Raw genomic sequence first — 16,533 nt, 5'->3', positions numbered from 1 at the left:
AAAAGAGCAGTACATTGTTAGTTATGTGACAAGCGTATTTCTCTGATCTTGATGCACTAACAACAACGAGCAGCTTTAAATAAATGATCCTTTACTCTCCTGCCTCTTCTTGTGTCCCATTTCGTGAAGTATAGGTCGGAGCAAATTTGATTGACAGATCATCTGCCCAATACAAAATTACCGTCAGACCTAGTGACGTGTAACCAGTTAGGACCAATGAGATTGGCGTTGTTGCAGGATGTAGCCAATCAGAGTGAGGGGGCGGGCTCTGGTTCAACTAGCGCGAACGGTTAAGGGCAGACTTCTCGGATAAAATGGCGAATATTGAGTTACGGTATGCGAGTAACCTTAAATTGACATTTTAAGCACTCATAATATCACCTGAATAAGTTCGAGCGACCTTCATTTATGCCGTGAGTGTTGTGTTATTGTAAACAAAGGTGAACGACAAGCTAATGTCACACTAGCTGATGCTCGTTTCTAACTTATGTTAGCTTTGCGATTGTTAGCCATCAGGTTGGAAGCATGAAGTGAGCTAACGTCAACTGTAAATGGCGTCTCTGAGCCCACACTCAATGAACAATAACTTGGATCAAATTTGTTAAGATAGTGACAGCGTGCTGGATTATATTTGATCAAGAGTGACCTTTTTTCATGGCATATCGTTGAGTAGAGGGCTTAGGAGCCACTCACTTTCTTCGGAGCCTTTGCAGTTTACGGTATGGCTGTGCACAACTTGGTTTTTGTTATCGATGTGGATTATGGAGATCACGACTCCGGCGATCAACTGGATGTCAGGAATCATTTCTTGAAACGGGGAGTTTTACACATTCTGTTGCATTTCGGCTACAAATATGGATTTGAGAAAGTTCGCTGGGGTTATAAATTCTTTGAGTCTAGGACTGGTCGCAATGCCAGTCTCGTATCGAGGGTGTCAGACTTCAAGGAGCTTCGGCGCAAAACATTTGAGGACTTTGAAGAAGAGTTTGAAGCGAAGTTTGACGTGAAGGATAAAGCGTGCTCTTCTCAACACAAGCAACAACCGAATCAGTGTGCTTCAGTTCAAAATGCGCTTAAAGAAACCCTGTTGGACTTCCAGTGGGACAGACCAGACATCACCTCACCCACCAAACTGTCCCTGAGACCCAGGAAGCCTAGCCGTGCTGGAAAGCCCAGTGTGTCACAGGAAGATGACATTTCAAGCAATGGGAGGAATGTGGTGTTTATTGTCTCACAGTGTCCACTTTCTAAGACGCAACTTGTGGACTATCTATCTTTGAGAGACAATGTCCTGCCTGCAGATGTGACAGAGTATATTCTATCCAAGGGGCTTCATGATATGCTGCTTCAGCGAAAAGTTGTCCTCCACTGGATTGACAATAGATCACATATCCAGGTGAGTACAGCGGCTTTATAGTATTATTATTTAACAGAATATCACCTACAAAAACATACAGCTGACAGTAATCCATTTTCACAATCAATACTTTCACAAACTAAGTGTTTTAAGAATATTGGTGCAATGAAAAGATATTGAATCTATTTTAGTTTCGGGACTGTGGTTATAAACAAAGTCTTTATCATGACAATTATAATTGATCAACTTGTCACTGTCTCCTCCTATTTTATGTTGTTAATGCTGTGTTGTACTTTGATACCAGAAAAAGCTATACAAATTGGAATTACGGTTTTAGTCTGACAACAACAATAGATTTTTTTTTTCCTGATATACTTGGTCCATGGTTTAAAAAAGCCTGTTTACCATCCATGTTGCAGAAAAAGGAACTTTTTAATAAAATGTGGTGATGTTTTAAACAAATGCACAATCAAGACATTAACCCAAACCTTACTGAGTCTTGTAAACATGTAACAAGGTCAAGGATTCAAGGCCTTTATTGGTCACAAATACAGTTATACATGGTATGAATATAGATAGATAGATAGATAGATAGATAGATAGATAGATAGATAGATAGATAGAGATCAATCAAAGGTATTGGGATTTTGAAATGTATACCTGCCAAAATCCCTGCTACACAAGTGTAAGCAACTCTGACTGTTTGTATTGTTGCAGGTTGTGAGGTGTGATGACCATTTTGGCTCTGATAAGCTGTGTGAGGCTCTAGCTCAGGTGGGTGGCAGAGTGATCCCTGTGGTTGCATTGCTGAACCTCTGCTGCAACCACAAGCCAGACTCAGGATTGATGAGGGAGGCCTTTCCATTCAAGTCCAGCATTGAATACCTGCTGTCTTCTGAAAGGCTCTACCGTCTGGCTTTTCCTGTCATAGGTGGTGTTCTGCGATGGGAGCAAGGTTGGTAGCCAGTGACAATGTCTTTAATAAATGCAAACTGAACTTAGATCGGTGTGCATTTTTTTCAGTCTAATAGGTACTCTAAAACTCTATTGTACTCTAATAGATGCATTCTCTATATTAACTGAGATAGTCACAGTCAGCTTACCATCCTTACAGTGGTTCTCTAAACTATGGTGTAAATAGTTATGTTTACTGAGAAAAGATGCAAAGTGCAGACTGACCTCGAAATTTTAAGATGTAGTGTTGGATTATTCTAATAAGAATCACAGTAATTGAATGTTTTGTATCCTTAATCTGTTGTGACTCAAACATGCCCGAGAGTAGAGCAGCTGGTTGAAGTATTTGTGTAATCTACAGTTTAAATGTAGATGCTAAATAATCATGAGGGTACTTGTGCTCATCCTTCTTTTGTCTTGAATTTACTTTGTTAGCAAATGCACATCTTCCCTGAAGAAACACAGGATACAAGCAAATACATATTCAGATAAGGAGGAAGCAAGTTCATGTCTTGTGTCCAAAGAAACAAATCAAGATTATAAACACAACTAAGCTTGGACCTAGTCAAACAGTAAATTATATGAGATGACAGGAAAAGGAAATTAGGTACATTAAACATAAGGCTAAAAATGACTAGCCATTATTCATTTGTGTTGTTTTTTTGTTTTTTTTTTACCAAACCAGGAAATATGACACAGATATGTGGTGTCATGGCGGAGCCAGTGTCTCGCAGACAGAGGCTTCTTCCAGAGCCTGTTGAAGTGTGTCTGAAAGGAGTGCTGCAGGGCTGGGATGCTTCATCGCTGACACAGACCTCAACAGAATCATGGGTGCTTCAGTGCTCCAGTAGCACTGACCAGGCAGCTGCTGCCCTCCAGCATCTCTTATTGGAACTGTCTGCTTATGCTCTGCACATGGTGAGACAAACACAGCAGTTCTTTTTTTACTCAAGAAAGGGACTCTATGCATATTGTGTTTCAGTTATACAGAACAGTACAGGCTCTGTTGCAGTGTTAACCATAAAGCATTTGCTTTTGCTATGCTTTTGATAAGTTTTATATATAAAGCTTTGCTGATGCCATCATCAACAAATCAAGAGTATGTGTCAAATTTTTGCATCAATCAATTGGTAGGGGGACTGAGGGTTGGTTGGAATATGAACCAGCCTTCAGATGGCTGAATCATTTACACAAATATGTGAATTTATTTATTTATTTATTTATTTCAATCTCATCTTTTATTGTCTTCTGTGTCTATTTACTGATTCAACTTTACTCCTTTTTTCCATCTTTTGTTTGTTCCCCCAGCTTGCTGAGGTAAATGACAATGGACTAGTGTACCCGGCTGTCCTCTCCCCGTTGTCTCACTCCACAGCTCTGCTGACCGTTCTCCAGCCTGTAATCACTCACCCGGACCAGATCCTGACCACTGAAAATATTGCCCTCACCACCGCTGAAACTTCTGCTGACCTCCCAGATGTAGTGAGCAGTGTTCTGGGAGTAGTGTATGACATCATGAAGGAGGATGCTGATACCGTCAGTGGTAAGTATTAGAGCTCATATGTATTGATTTCACTCTATATGTTGGCTGCTTCAGGTCAGATATGCCAAAGAAGAAGTCATTTAGAAGTGTTTTTCACCATTTGTATTGTATATTTAATTATAAATTATCACAATTTTCCATTTTTTTCCCCATCAGTCGACACTCAATAATCCATAACTACAACATGGAAACATGAACATTTTTGCAGTTTTCTGCACCCATTCCAGTCTCCACAATCTTAACATACTTGAATTTGGGCAGTTTGTCCCATTCTTACTGGTAGATCCCCTCAAGTACCAACAGACTGGATGGTAAGTATCTCTGAACTGCCATCTTTAGGTTTCTCTACAGATAAGGTTAAATTTGGGCTATGGTCATGCTAAGAGATGAACTTTTGATGCCCCCCAGATGGCACCCTCCATCTTTGCGTTGACGTCCCTGTTTTAGCAACATCACTATGAAGAACAAATACTGCTTGCCTTTCATTTCTCAGCCTTTGACTCACTTTAAGGAACTGAAAGGTCTTTACCAAACTGGATTTAAGAAGCTCCTGCCACTGGGTCAGAATCAGAGTGGAAAACTGACTATATCTTGTAATGCCCTTTTGGTCTTACCAACTTCACAGCTGTTTTTTGAACAATGTTCTCAGAAATGTCCCTTTCCACTTTGTTTTTGTGTACCTTTACAGCTTTGTAATTCTCTCCTGCTTTCTGCCAAACGCATCATTCAAATCCGCCATGTTCTTAAAAGGCTTTTTGAAAACAGAATGTTTGTGAAAGCAGAGAATTATGAGTTCCACGTCATCTTCCTGGACCTATTGAGCTGTGACACTTCATTCTTAGTTACTCATGCTGGCCAAATAGACAACTCTGTAAAGTCCTGGTGGCTCCAACCATCTTCTATTTCACAAATATTGAGGCCACTGTGGTCCTGGGAACACTGAACATTTTCGTAATGTTTTATACCTCATCCTGATCTTTGACTTGGAACAGTTTATTCTTGATGTTCTACAGGTGGTTCCTTAGAATTGTTTGTTGTTGGAACTTCCACAGCAAAGGGTCTAAATACTTCTGTAAATAAGTGAATAAATTAAATGGATAACATTAATCTAAAGACTGTTTGAATCAACTGTACATTATTTTGTAAAACAAATCCAAGTGATCCAGGTCAAGCTGTTTATATAATTTACCATTTATTGTCAGGTCTTTCTACTGATATACTGATCTCAATATCAGCTTACAAAGTCCTGTATTATTTTGGATATGATAAGAATAATGTTGCTGTTTTTGCAACATTTTCTGCCTGAAATGTATCAATAGTTCTGTCAAATATGCATGTAAACAAAATGTACTAGTTTGATTTGTTGTTTTAAATACAATGTTCAGTAGTCTTTTTTTGACGTCTAATTGAAGATGTTTACATTTAATGTGCCTCATTTGTGAATACAATATTGAAATTAGAAATAATGAAGGCAGTGAAATGGATCTGATAATAAAAAGCTATTTTGTTGTCAGGATGTACATAATTGGATTGTTCAACATTTGTTTGTATTTGTTTATTCCTCAGATGAAGTAGAGGATCAGCCAGTTCCTGAGTGGGCTCTGCAGGAACTCAGCCATAGCCAACTGACAACAAGCACATTAGGGAGTTGGTTCCCCCAGTCAGACCAGTCAGGAGTGACCTCTCATTTAATGGAGTCAATGGGGTACAGGAATTTATATTTCACAATTTTTCTATTGCTATTAATAGTACTATTTGTGTGTAAAGATTTCACACTATTGTGTGTGTATTTTAGTGCCTTTTTTAAAATGTTAATTATATATATTATATTTTAGCTCAAAATAATAAATTGTAATCGTCCTTCTACTGTTAAACAGGTTGCTGTATGCAGTGCCAGAGCAGAAGGAAGAGGAGGAGGAGTTATCAGTCCTGCAGCAGGAGCTGATCAGTGGTCTGGCTGGACTGTACCAGACATCACAGGACTCAGACAACAGGGACAAGAAACGTAAGTGAACTGCATTGTAATTTTTATGTGTATATTATTTACCTTCCCTGAAAATAATGAAGATAGTCAAATTTCAGACATTTTGAATCACAAATATTATCATTAGTTTAAACTATCATTTTTCATTGTCCTATATTGTCCTTAATGTCACTGCTGGTTTTATTTTTTTGTTCTGTATCATGGCCTTTCTTTATCTATAGGTGGCGCCCAGTGTACGCCAGTGAAACAGAAGATGAAGACCATGAGTCGTTCCTTGCAGATGCTGAATGTGGCGCGCCTTAATGTCAAAGCCCAGAAGACCCAGGCAGAGGTTGAACATCTGGGGACTGAGGGAAAGGGGGCAGACAGACCAGCGAAGAGACGATCAAGTGACAGGAACAAATCTGGAGGAGCCAGCACTTTTAGTGAGTGCCCCTGTTAAAACTTACAATACAGTCGCTCAAATATTCATCTGTCAAATGTAATAATCTCAGCAAAAATGTAAAGATATATATTTTCCAAAATGTCAGTTGAACTATTCCCGTTTATATGCTGAGAAATCAACTAATGTACCTTCTTCTTTGCCCAGGTTTCACTAGTGCAGCAGAGCTGCTGTGTCATCTGAAGTCCAGTTATGAGAAGACTGTGGCAGAGAGAGACTCGTCTCTCCTGACAGGCGCCCAGCAACTTTTGTCTGCTGTTAAAAACTTCTTTGTAGCAGAATCAGATTTGGAGGTGGGACACATGGTAGCTTTCAAATACATTGAGATACTCTGCCTGATAATATGAACCATTACAGCAGACTGATGATTATATATGTTTTCTTTTTAGGCAAAGACCTCCCTGTTTGTTCAACAGCACCTCCTCAAGACAAGCAAATCAATCAGACAGCTCTATGGAATGTCTGCTGATGTTGATAGCAAAGTCAGAGAGTGAGTGATTTCCAACACTTAATACGATAATAATAAAGTTACTTTGTTCTAAAATGAAGACATATTTAGGTGTCACTAACAAAGGCTGTCTTATCTAGGTGCCAGCTCCAGGTGGTGTTGAGATTGGAGTTGTGCAAACTTTTCTCCTCAAAACAAACTGACTCACTTGATGTTGATCAGATGGCAGAGGAGGTACAGTGCTCATTACCTTTTTTTTGTTGTTTAATGTAAATAAATAGAAGACTTACTGTGGCTTCAGGATGTGTAGTTCTCTTTACAAACGAGCCCTGCCATTCTTTTTTACACAATACTGATGAGAAATAGGCGTTTTTCTGATTAAGGCACTCTTGGGAACAATCCGTTTCTGGCCAGTTGCTGTTGTTTAACTTCTTTAACTGACACAGTTAAAGTGGTCAAATGTGGCAAATGTCTGAATAGAAGCAGGCCATATTTATTTGATTGCCTCCGTTAGGTAATCATAAAACAAGATTTTCAGTTAAATTGAAAAGCATTTCATCTATTTTTTTCTATTATCTATTTCAAACAAAGAACAGTGTGTGTCTTTAACTGGCTGCATAACAGATCGACAAGTAAATTGTAACCTCTCCTCTTCCTCAGATGGCTGAAATGCTGAGGATAATCTCCCTAACAAAAGATCCAGTTTGTTTAGCAAGGTTCCTCCAAGATGAGCTTCTCCCAGGGTAAGTGTGTGTGGCTGCCGCAGTGAGATTTTTCTTGTATTACACCACAAGACTACAGTAGTTAAGTATGATAAAAGCATACTTTCCTTTATCATTTTCTTTTTAAAAGATGAATCAGTAGTTATTGATGACTTGTCAGAGTCAATACTAAGAAAACAAAAATAGTTGCCATATATGTCATAGCAAACGGTTTGTCAAGTTCCTCAATTTTGCAGGGAAACACTGGTTTTTAAAGGAACTAAATATTTCATACTAAGTTATAAGAATCTAACAATAGCTTTTCTGCATCATGTCAGGTTCCTGACTGCTGTCCCCAGAGTGCTTGCAGACGTCTACCACAGTCTAGGCACCCAGCTCCCTGAGGCTCTAGTGGCTGCTCTGCCCGATGACTTCTTCAGCGACGAGTCAGTTGTCAAGGACAGTATTTCACCTTCAGCCACCTCACCTACCCCCTCCACACGCAGCCTGGTTTCAGATGGCCTGCAGGACCTGCGAAATCGTTCAGCCAACAAGAGGAGGTAATGGCACGATGCACTTTGGCTGGAAAGACACTGTCTGGTTGTAGAAAGTCGAGAAGGGCCTGAAATTTAAACAACAAATCTTCGATACCACAATAAAGAGGAGACATTTGAATGAAAATATTGCTATTTTAATGTCTCTGGAATGGAAACATAGTAATTGAAGCCGTGTCTCAAAACTCAAGTACACAAGTCCGTACTTGCGTTCTCGCAAGTCTGTACTCGCTAGTCTGTGGTCACGAGTACGGTCTAGCAAGTCCGGAAGAACGCATCACCGTTTATGTGCAATTGGGACAGCAGCGTACTCGATGACGTCACCACCTCGGCTCATCTACTCTGATTATCTTTACCATGAAAAACAACGAAATTAAATGAAATACAATTCCAAAGTGACATTGTGAGAGGGAGGACAAATTTTCCTACATTTTGATGTATAAATGATGTCTGTGGCATAAAAATTGTGGCCAGGGCGACAAGTTAAAAAGTTTTAAGTTTAAGTTTACTGTGTGATTTTTTTTCTGAGCTCTCACTCTAGTGATGTCATCACTCCCTCTAAAGGACCACATACACACCCATTGTAAAGGCTGAAAAGGGGTGAAAAAGTTTGAAAACATGAGAGGCTGTCAGGAAGAAACGGTTAAAGATATGAAAAAAGTAGAAATGCTTTGACATAGGGGAAGGCCGTGTCAACATTTTAAAGTTTAAATGGAGTCTCTAGGTGAAAGTATGCCTGAGCAGTGGAGGTTTGAAAAGTAGTGTAATTTTGGGCAGTTTTCTTTTCCGTCTCATTCATTTTCAATGGGAGATTTTTGTGACGTTTTTGCGAATTGCGTCGCGAAAAATGCGTTTTTTTAAAACTGTATGTAAGCACACTGTAAGCCCGTGGCACTAACAATTAATAAACAGGGTAATTTTTTATAAGATTTTATTTTATAACAGGACAAAAGTCTCTTACAAAACATATCACAGATGAAAAACGTTGTGCCTCTGTTCCTCCTGATGTTCTTCAGTGGAGCTGGAAACAGATGCTCCGTCAGAAGGTCCAGGATGGAGCTGCTCATGTTCTGGGGAGTCTCCCAGCAGTCAGGAGGACATTTATCCAGCTGGCCCTCCACTAAAACATTGCTTAAATGTTATTTTTAATGCACAGTCACAGTCATAGGAATAGAACAAGGCTGTACTCCAGGTAATGAAAGCAGGAGAATAATTCAGACGTACTGAGGCAGTGATCGAGTACAACACTAAATAAAAATATAAAGTTCCAACATTAACTTTAACTTCTATCCCTGTTTAACCGCTACGGAGCCGTCAGCGGCAGACTTCAGAGTCTTGCCGACATCAGGCTGCGCTCGGAGGCTACTGTGAGCACTGACACAGCTGTCAAACCGTGACACTCACATCTCCGAAGTCGTCGGAGCAAAATTTTAAGCAGGCTTTATCGTGATAAAATGACAACATATTTGGCGTTTATACCACTGCTTTCTCGCCTCAAATAATCATAAAACTACAGTTTGTGTCACAATAACAATAGCATTTACAAAAAAGCCTGTGTTACCGTTAAAAGTTTTCTCCTCGGCTTTTGCTGCTGGGTAGCGTGAAATGCATTCTGGGATACTTGGCTGTCTGAAGTCCACACAAGTCTTTAGAATTGGGACAGAACTTGGTCTCCGACTGATGGCGTTTCACAAGTCTGCAAGAACACAAGTACGGACAAGTACGCATATTGAGACACGGCTTGAGTGTTTCTGTTTACTCAATACTTCGTATTGTAAGGTATGTCCAAAATGTAATGCGTTTTTTTTCCACTTAGGTGTGGAATGCTGACTCGTCATCGCAGTATGACGGAATCATCACAGAGTCTTCGCCAAATAGAGATGCCCAAGAAGACTAAAAAAGCTGTAAGATAGTTGATCACTTCTGATATCTTCACTGAATTACCATGAAGCACGATCAACTTTATTAGTCCTTCTGGTTGTTGGGTTTAGTCCTGATTAGAGTCTTCCAAAGGCGTCAACATTGTTAAATGTGCTACTTTGGCTGTCTGTATGAAGACCACCACCCATGTAAGACACCTGAGATTTCAATTCATGTTTATTTAAGATGTCTAATCCAGATACCTGTTTATTGTGTTTTCATTAGTCCAAATCAAAGGTCTATGTTGCTCTGGAGAAACCTGCTGCAGAACCACAACCTCAGAAACAAGAAACACAAGGTATGTTCTATATATCATAAAGGAACCTGTATGAGTTTGGCTGTAAAGATTTTGTAGTTGGCACCTTATAAAACAACAGTGACTGTGGATGTCTGGAATTCATTTTACACACCAAAACATTCTCTGAAAACTCAAACTACTTCTATTTGAACAGATGGAATAATTCATACTTCTGCCGTACCTTGAATTGTTCAGTGGGTTGGATCACTTATACTTTTGCCAAAATGTGGCTTAAAGCCCATTACTTTGAACCTTTAAAGAGCACAAGATACTGGGAATGACCGAGCTCAAGTTGATGCCAATATCTCCTTTTTCACAAAAACAAGCTACAAACCCTTTATTCTCTCTGTTCAAGCTGACATGGCAGAGATTGTTTTATAATCGAAAGATACATTTTTGGGGGCAGTAACACATGCATAGCATTTCACACAGATGCTGACATTACAGTCCTAAAAAATAACATACCATGTACTGATCCACAGAGGTGACGAAGGTGAGACGAAACCTGTTCAACCAAGAGATTGTTTCCCCCTCAAAGAAAGCAAAGCTGCCGAGGAGCCAGTCTATGTCTGTTGTGGAAGGACGGAAACGCAAGCGATCTCGTGAATCTGAAGGTTAGAAGAATTCTTCATTACCTTTAACAAGTGTTGTAGTAACTTTTGATATATAGGAGATTTAAGTATTTTACTAAGCAACTTGGTATTAGAATTTTCCTTGTTAGTTAGACTGACAGTAACAAAGTAAAAAGTTTTAATTCTATCAATAGTTTTGGTAAATGATTATAAATATAAATATAAATATAAATATAAATTCTGCAGTTTCAGAGAACCACAAGCTTCTAACAAGGAAAGTGTGTGAGACTCCTGCACACAAGCAAGTGTTCAGTCGACTCCTACATCGGCAGAAAATGGGAAGGTATGTTTTAGTTATCATTATTTTTATTTTATCTTACTGATATTTGTTCAAAAGCAATTTCTTCATTTGGACTAGAATTGTATGTTTTCAAAGTTCTTATCAGTAACTAATAACTCCAAACTCAAATTATTTACTGTTATTTTGATGTTTTTGCAGGAGATCTGCTCTGAATGAGGAGTGCATTGTGGAAGAATCACCTGTAAAACCTGCAGAAGGTATTTAATTTTTTTGTTTTTTTCGTGTAAAATTTCTGCATGAATGTACAATACATAATCTGTATTAGTCTGTATGTACAAAAGTAGGTTTGAAATCAGATTTGTTTTTAAGAACTGCAAGAATCTGGAGGTTCTTTGTTAGAAAATTCAATGTCTTCATTTGTAAAATAAAATAGAAATTACAATTATTTGGATTGAAATAAATGACTTATCAGCTTAGTATTGTACACAGCAATTGACTTTATTACACATATTTAATTTAGAAATTGAATATAATTGCTTTTAAGTCTTTTTGAGGGTTTGACATTTTTGACAGTTTTGTGTCATTTTTTTTTTCTAAAAATTGTGCAGTTTTACAGAATTAAAGCATTACCTACAGCTTACTGTTTTTTTTGTTGTTTTTTTGTACTTTGGTTTTCTGTCAGACCTCAGAAGGAGTCCGAGGATAAAGAAGTTTGCTCGAAGACACTCAAGCATCTTCTACTCAAGTTCTCAGCCTCGCTCACGCAACCTGGACAGAGCTCTCTCAGTTTCCCAACTAACTCTCAGTGATGGAAAAATCAGTGAGGTTAATGTAAAAACAGTTCGGTCTCCGATGCGTCTTCTTTTTGGGGCAGCTGATTCCCCCAATCGTCATTCTGACCAGTCTGGTACAACCAGGGCAACCAGATCACGGCTGTCTACAGATTCCAGTGTCTTTGAGGTAACTTCTACATCTAACAATTCAGTTCACAAATTATTCCCGTACATTAGTAGCTGTACCGGTTTCAATGTTTGCAGATTAGTGCAGAATGAGTACTGACATATACATCATTGTCACAACACAAATTACCTACATGAGTCAAACTTAATATTTGGATTTTTTATGTGTGCAATTGGTGGTTCAACAAACACTGCATGCATTTATCTACTTACCTTCTCATCGTACTAACATGCTACACTAAGAATTAAATTACCTTTATGTCAAATGTGATCCAAATAATGTCTTGTTTTTTTGTTGTTGTTTTTTTTTAGAGCCCAAACAAAACACCGACAAAGTCACCCAGCAAACATGGGAGGACTATGAGCAGGACACCCAGGACACCCAGGACACCCAGGACACCCAGGACACCCAGGACCCCTCAAACCCCAAGAACTTTCAAAACCACGCCTTCATCTACAATGTGTGTTTCCTCAGTTGCAGAGAGTCCTGTAGCAGGCAGCTCTGGGTCACTTGGTATGGCTCTGAGGGGCAGTCCTTTCAGATCTCCAGCCAGAAAACCTCTTGTTGTACAAACACCTACTAAGCAAAACCCTGTGAGGAGTCCTCTGAAAGGAATTCTCAGGACTCCAGTCAAGGCTTTGCTTGAATGCAGCTCCTCTGCTGGATTACATCTGTTCAATAGCCCCATTTCCAGGACTCCCAAGAAGAGTGTCACATGGTCTCCCTCTCCTCGAAAATGTAGAGTAGTGGAAAACAGTGCTACTTTTAAAGTACCAGAGTCGCATTGTATTGCATCCAGCAGTTCTCTGAGACAGGTGAAAACACCCGACAAGTTCAGGAGTCCTGTCAAAAGCACAAACACTAAAAGAGATATTTTCAAGAGCCTTGAAAAGACTTGTCAAGTAAGCCTCATGAGGATATCTGAACAAGAAAACAGTGACATTTTAAATCCAGAAGAAAATCAGAGGTCTTCTAAAAACACTCACAACAACATTAGTACTCCTGAAAGAGGTGACACTGTTAGTCTTCTGGAAATGCCTCTTCCACAGTCCACACCACCTCCAGACAATCACCTCTCACCTCACCCAACCACTAGCACTGAAAATTTTACCCCTAGTCCTACTCACCAAATGATTACTCGCTCTGGACGAACTCCAGGAAAGAATTCAAACACTGCATCCCCGTGTGAGCCAGTATTTACACCACAAGGAGGTACTACTCTTTCAGAAGGGACAGATGCTTCTGTAAGGTCAGCAAAATTCCTTGCAAGAAAAAGGTCTGGTCAAGGGGGTAGAATCACGAGACAAAGCTTAAGATCCCAGTCTAGTGAGGATGTTTCCTCTAATCTAAACACAGAATCTGCTGAGAACTGTGACCTTGTGGAAAAAAACATGCAGTCAGATAAAAATGAAGAGATGCAGGCTGAAACCTCTCAGTCCTCTGAAACTGACTCCAGCTCCTATACAGATTCACAGCAGTTTGACTCTTCTCATGGTAAGTCTGCCACCACAGATGATGACAGTATAGACATTGTTGATGCAGCAGTTGTGAAGACTCAGTTTAGTGGAGGCCTCAAGATGAACATAAGCTTTTCAAGGAAGTCTTCACTGTCTGGTGAAGACTATCTGTCAAACACAGTCTCTCCTAAACGACGTGTGCCTTCCAAAGACACACCTGGCCGGACCTATGGCTTCAGGCAGACCCCTGACCGCCAACAGAGGGAGGCAGCGGCTCGTTTAGGGTATGGAAATGATTCTCCTCGATTTTCAACCCCGAGAGGCCCAGCAAGACGTAGCCAAAAGTGCACAGGTACTCCAAATCCCCTGACCTACCAAGTAGAAATGGAAATGCAAACATCAGGACTTCCCAAGCTAAAAATCAAACGCACAGATTCCATGAATGCAGGCGACTTTGTCTTAGATGGAGGTCCTCGATCAGGAGGTCAAAGCCCTGTGGTGGGTGTAAAAGCTCAGTTGGAAAGCCCCTTGGCTTTGTTCTCTAGACATAGAGATCCTGGATGCGTTTCACCATCTATCTGTGCTCATGTCACCCCAGCAAAGAGCACACCTGGAAAGGGTGGAAGTGTTCAAACTTACATCTGCCAGTCCTACACACCGACACGACATCCTACAGGAACAGTATCTCCAGTGGCAATCGCAGACGTCATTCCCCTGACTCCCTCACCTCAGAGTTTAGGGAAAGTGACCCCAGACAACCTCAACAGCTGGCCCCGCAGGAAGAGAGCTCAGATCGGAGTGTTAGGAGGGAGAGATCGCGGCCTGAAGGGGGAGCCTCAATTGGAGGAACTACTGGAGGAAGCAGAGCTTGGAGTTAGTAGGTTGCAGGACATTGAGGACACTGATGAGCCTTCAAACAACAAAGTTGAAATATTGACTTCCAGACAGTCAGCTCCAGTTGAGGCAGATGAATCTCCTCTTTCTCCAGTGGAGGATTTGTTGTGGATGGAAAAGCTGCCTCATGACTGCACTGCTCCTCAGACAGCTGAGGAAGAAATCATCTGGGCTTCTGAAAATGGAGAAGGCCAGTCAGGTAAGTTATGGTTTACACATTTTGTAAGATAGCAATTTAAGCTTTATCAGTGTTTCAAAATTAGAGATCCAGGTTTGACTTAGATTTATTTCTATTTTAATGTGTTTAGTATCAAATGAAATGTTTCTGGAACACAGATATATAGACAGCAAAGTACTTGAATTAAATTATGGTCTTTGGTCTTGCAAACAATTCTTCAATTAAAATGGTTGCATGAAGGTGCATATTAAAACTCATACAAAGTTAAGTTTCAGCAATTCACTCAAAGTTGTTTTTTGCATTTTGGCAGGAGCAACTCCTCCCAGCTCGAAGGTGAGAAAGCCAGTGACTGCAAGTGGTATTTTGGCCCTCACTCAGTCTCCATTACTGTTCAAGAGCAAAACAGGTTCTGCAAGTAAGAGAACACCAAACTTTAAAGGTAAGACACATACACTGTTTTAAAGGCATGCTTTTATTTAAGCCAGTAAATGAATGGCAGTCGAACATTTTTACCATCCATCCATCCATCCATTTTCTAATAATAAATGCAGAATTTCTGTATCTTGTTAAATGAGATCTTATTAGCTTCATCATGTATCGTTCAAAGCTACAGCTACATCACAGCCACTGGTCTGTGAAATCCTAAGCAGTGTCTTCTCAGGATAAGGGAGGCTGTTTCAAGACTCCAGTATTGCTTGTAGTTTTGGCATAATATCCTGAACAGTCATAATTGCAAAGATATTGTACTGATGTTAATCCATCTGCAGAGTTTTGGCTGTGTAGTGTAGTTTCTGCTGGTCACCATGAGCAGTGGGTCAGAGCTCCAGCATCCTTTTACTGGCTGAATAGCCAAAAATGAAAATACTGCCAGATAAAGTGACTTGGACATTCTTCTTACTGCAAGTAAATCCCTGATCTATATTGTTTCCTGGATGTTTTAGATGAAGCAGGATCAGGGAAGAGGGAAGTCGATGACGTGGACCTTGCTTCACTCAGTCAACCACTCAAACGTTCAAACACAGGGAAGACCTACAGCAGGAAGAGACTGCTGCACTGAACCTAAAACTGTCTGGCAAGCAAAGCAGAAAGATTAGCCATTCTGTGTTTGACTGTGAAGCTGTGAGGCTTTTGATGGAATAACTGAAAGATGCCTTTCAAGTACTGCTTGAAAAGTTCTGTATATGAACAAATGTCCCATTCAGTCTGCTGAGCCAAGACTTCTGACTGTGACGTTTTCTATTCTTACCAGTGACTTTTGTTTTATTCAGGACAGTTTTAGATTTTAAGGTTATATGTTGATTAAAATGTGAGTTGAAGGTCAAAATGTTTGAAATGGCTTTACAGTTCCAGTTAATAATGCTGTCATTTAAAACATGCCATGTTTCCTGCTTGGGTTTTCTGAAGCTAAAATTTTGGAAAACCGTTAAATTATATGTGTGTCCCCCCCCAAAAGTGTAATCTATTATTTTACAAATCAGAGATGTAATTTGTTGAAGTACTATAAATGTGTATTTATTATTTTTTTTGTCATAAATCTGACAAAAAAAATCGAAGTAAAAGGGAATGCCTAATGATTGATTCATATTGTAAATATGTGATGTTGCCAAAGTCTTGTAAATAAATGTGTTTTCCTAATTGTTTGAATGTAATTAAAAATGTTTTTATCCTGTTCTCACCCTTTGTTAATCCAAAGCAGGGCGAGTAAACCCATGCAGGAACTCAAACTAAAATGTTACTGCACAGACCTTCTTGTCTTTGAGTCTGACTTTCAGAAGAAGTTTATCAGCTGCCAGCAGGTAAAAGGGAACCTAATCCTTTAGCTCTGTAATCAAAGGTTAGTGCTCTAAAACCATAAAACTCTTACTGTGTTCAGTAGGCAGGGCACTGATGATGCATGTAGAAAATCAGATCTTATTAGAGGTCTATAACTGCCAATTTCATGCTCCTGATTATCATCTGATTGGTAATTT

General features: G+C 39.7%; 1 protein-coding gene across 2 annotated transcripts; it reads left to right on the top strand.

Moving 5' to 3' along the window:
* Positions 1 to 366: 366 nt before the first annotated feature.
* ticrr (TopBP1-interacting, checkpoint, and replication regulator) lies at positions 367 to 16,234 on the top strand. Of its 2 annotated transcripts, none has more exons than XM_008294023.1 (21): positions 367 to 1,396; positions 2,075 to 2,312; positions 2,997 to 3,229; positions 3,620 to 3,854; positions 5,421 to 5,559; positions 5,732 to 5,859; positions 6,060 to 6,263; positions 6,428 to 6,573; positions 6,670 to 6,770; positions 6,869 to 6,962; positions 7,389 to 7,471; positions 7,768 to 7,989; positions 9,800 to 9,887; positions 10,129 to 10,201; positions 10,684 to 10,815; positions 11,026 to 11,116; positions 11,273 to 11,331; positions 11,757 to 12,034; positions 12,346 to 14,584; positions 14,874 to 15,002; positions 15,505 to 16,234. In XM_008294023.1, the coding sequence occupies exons 1-21, from the start codon at positions 722 to 724 to the stop codon at positions 15,618 to 15,620; spliced, it is 5,703 nt and encodes a 1,900-aa protein (XP_008292245.1). In that variant the 5' UTR covers positions 367 to 721; the 3' UTR covers positions 15,621 to 16,234. The 2 variants fall into 2 exon arrangements, with proteins under 2 accessions (XP_008292245.1, XP_008292236.1); XM_008294014.1 differs by having other exon boundaries at positions 11,020 to 11,116.
* Positions 16,235 to 16,533: the final 299 nt, after the last annotated feature.

This window comes from Stegastes partitus, unplaced genomic scaffold (assembly GCF_000690725.1).
Source record: "Stegastes partitus isolate 25-593 unplaced genomic scaffold, Stegastes_partitus-1.0.2 Scaffold21, whole genome shotgun sequence".
Classification (NCBI taxonomy): domain Eukaryota; kingdom Metazoa; phylum Chordata; class Actinopteri; family Pomacentridae; genus Stegastes; species Stegastes partitus.
Note: the sequence above shows the minus strand (reverse complement) of the source record. Positions and strands in the feature narration are given on the sequence as shown.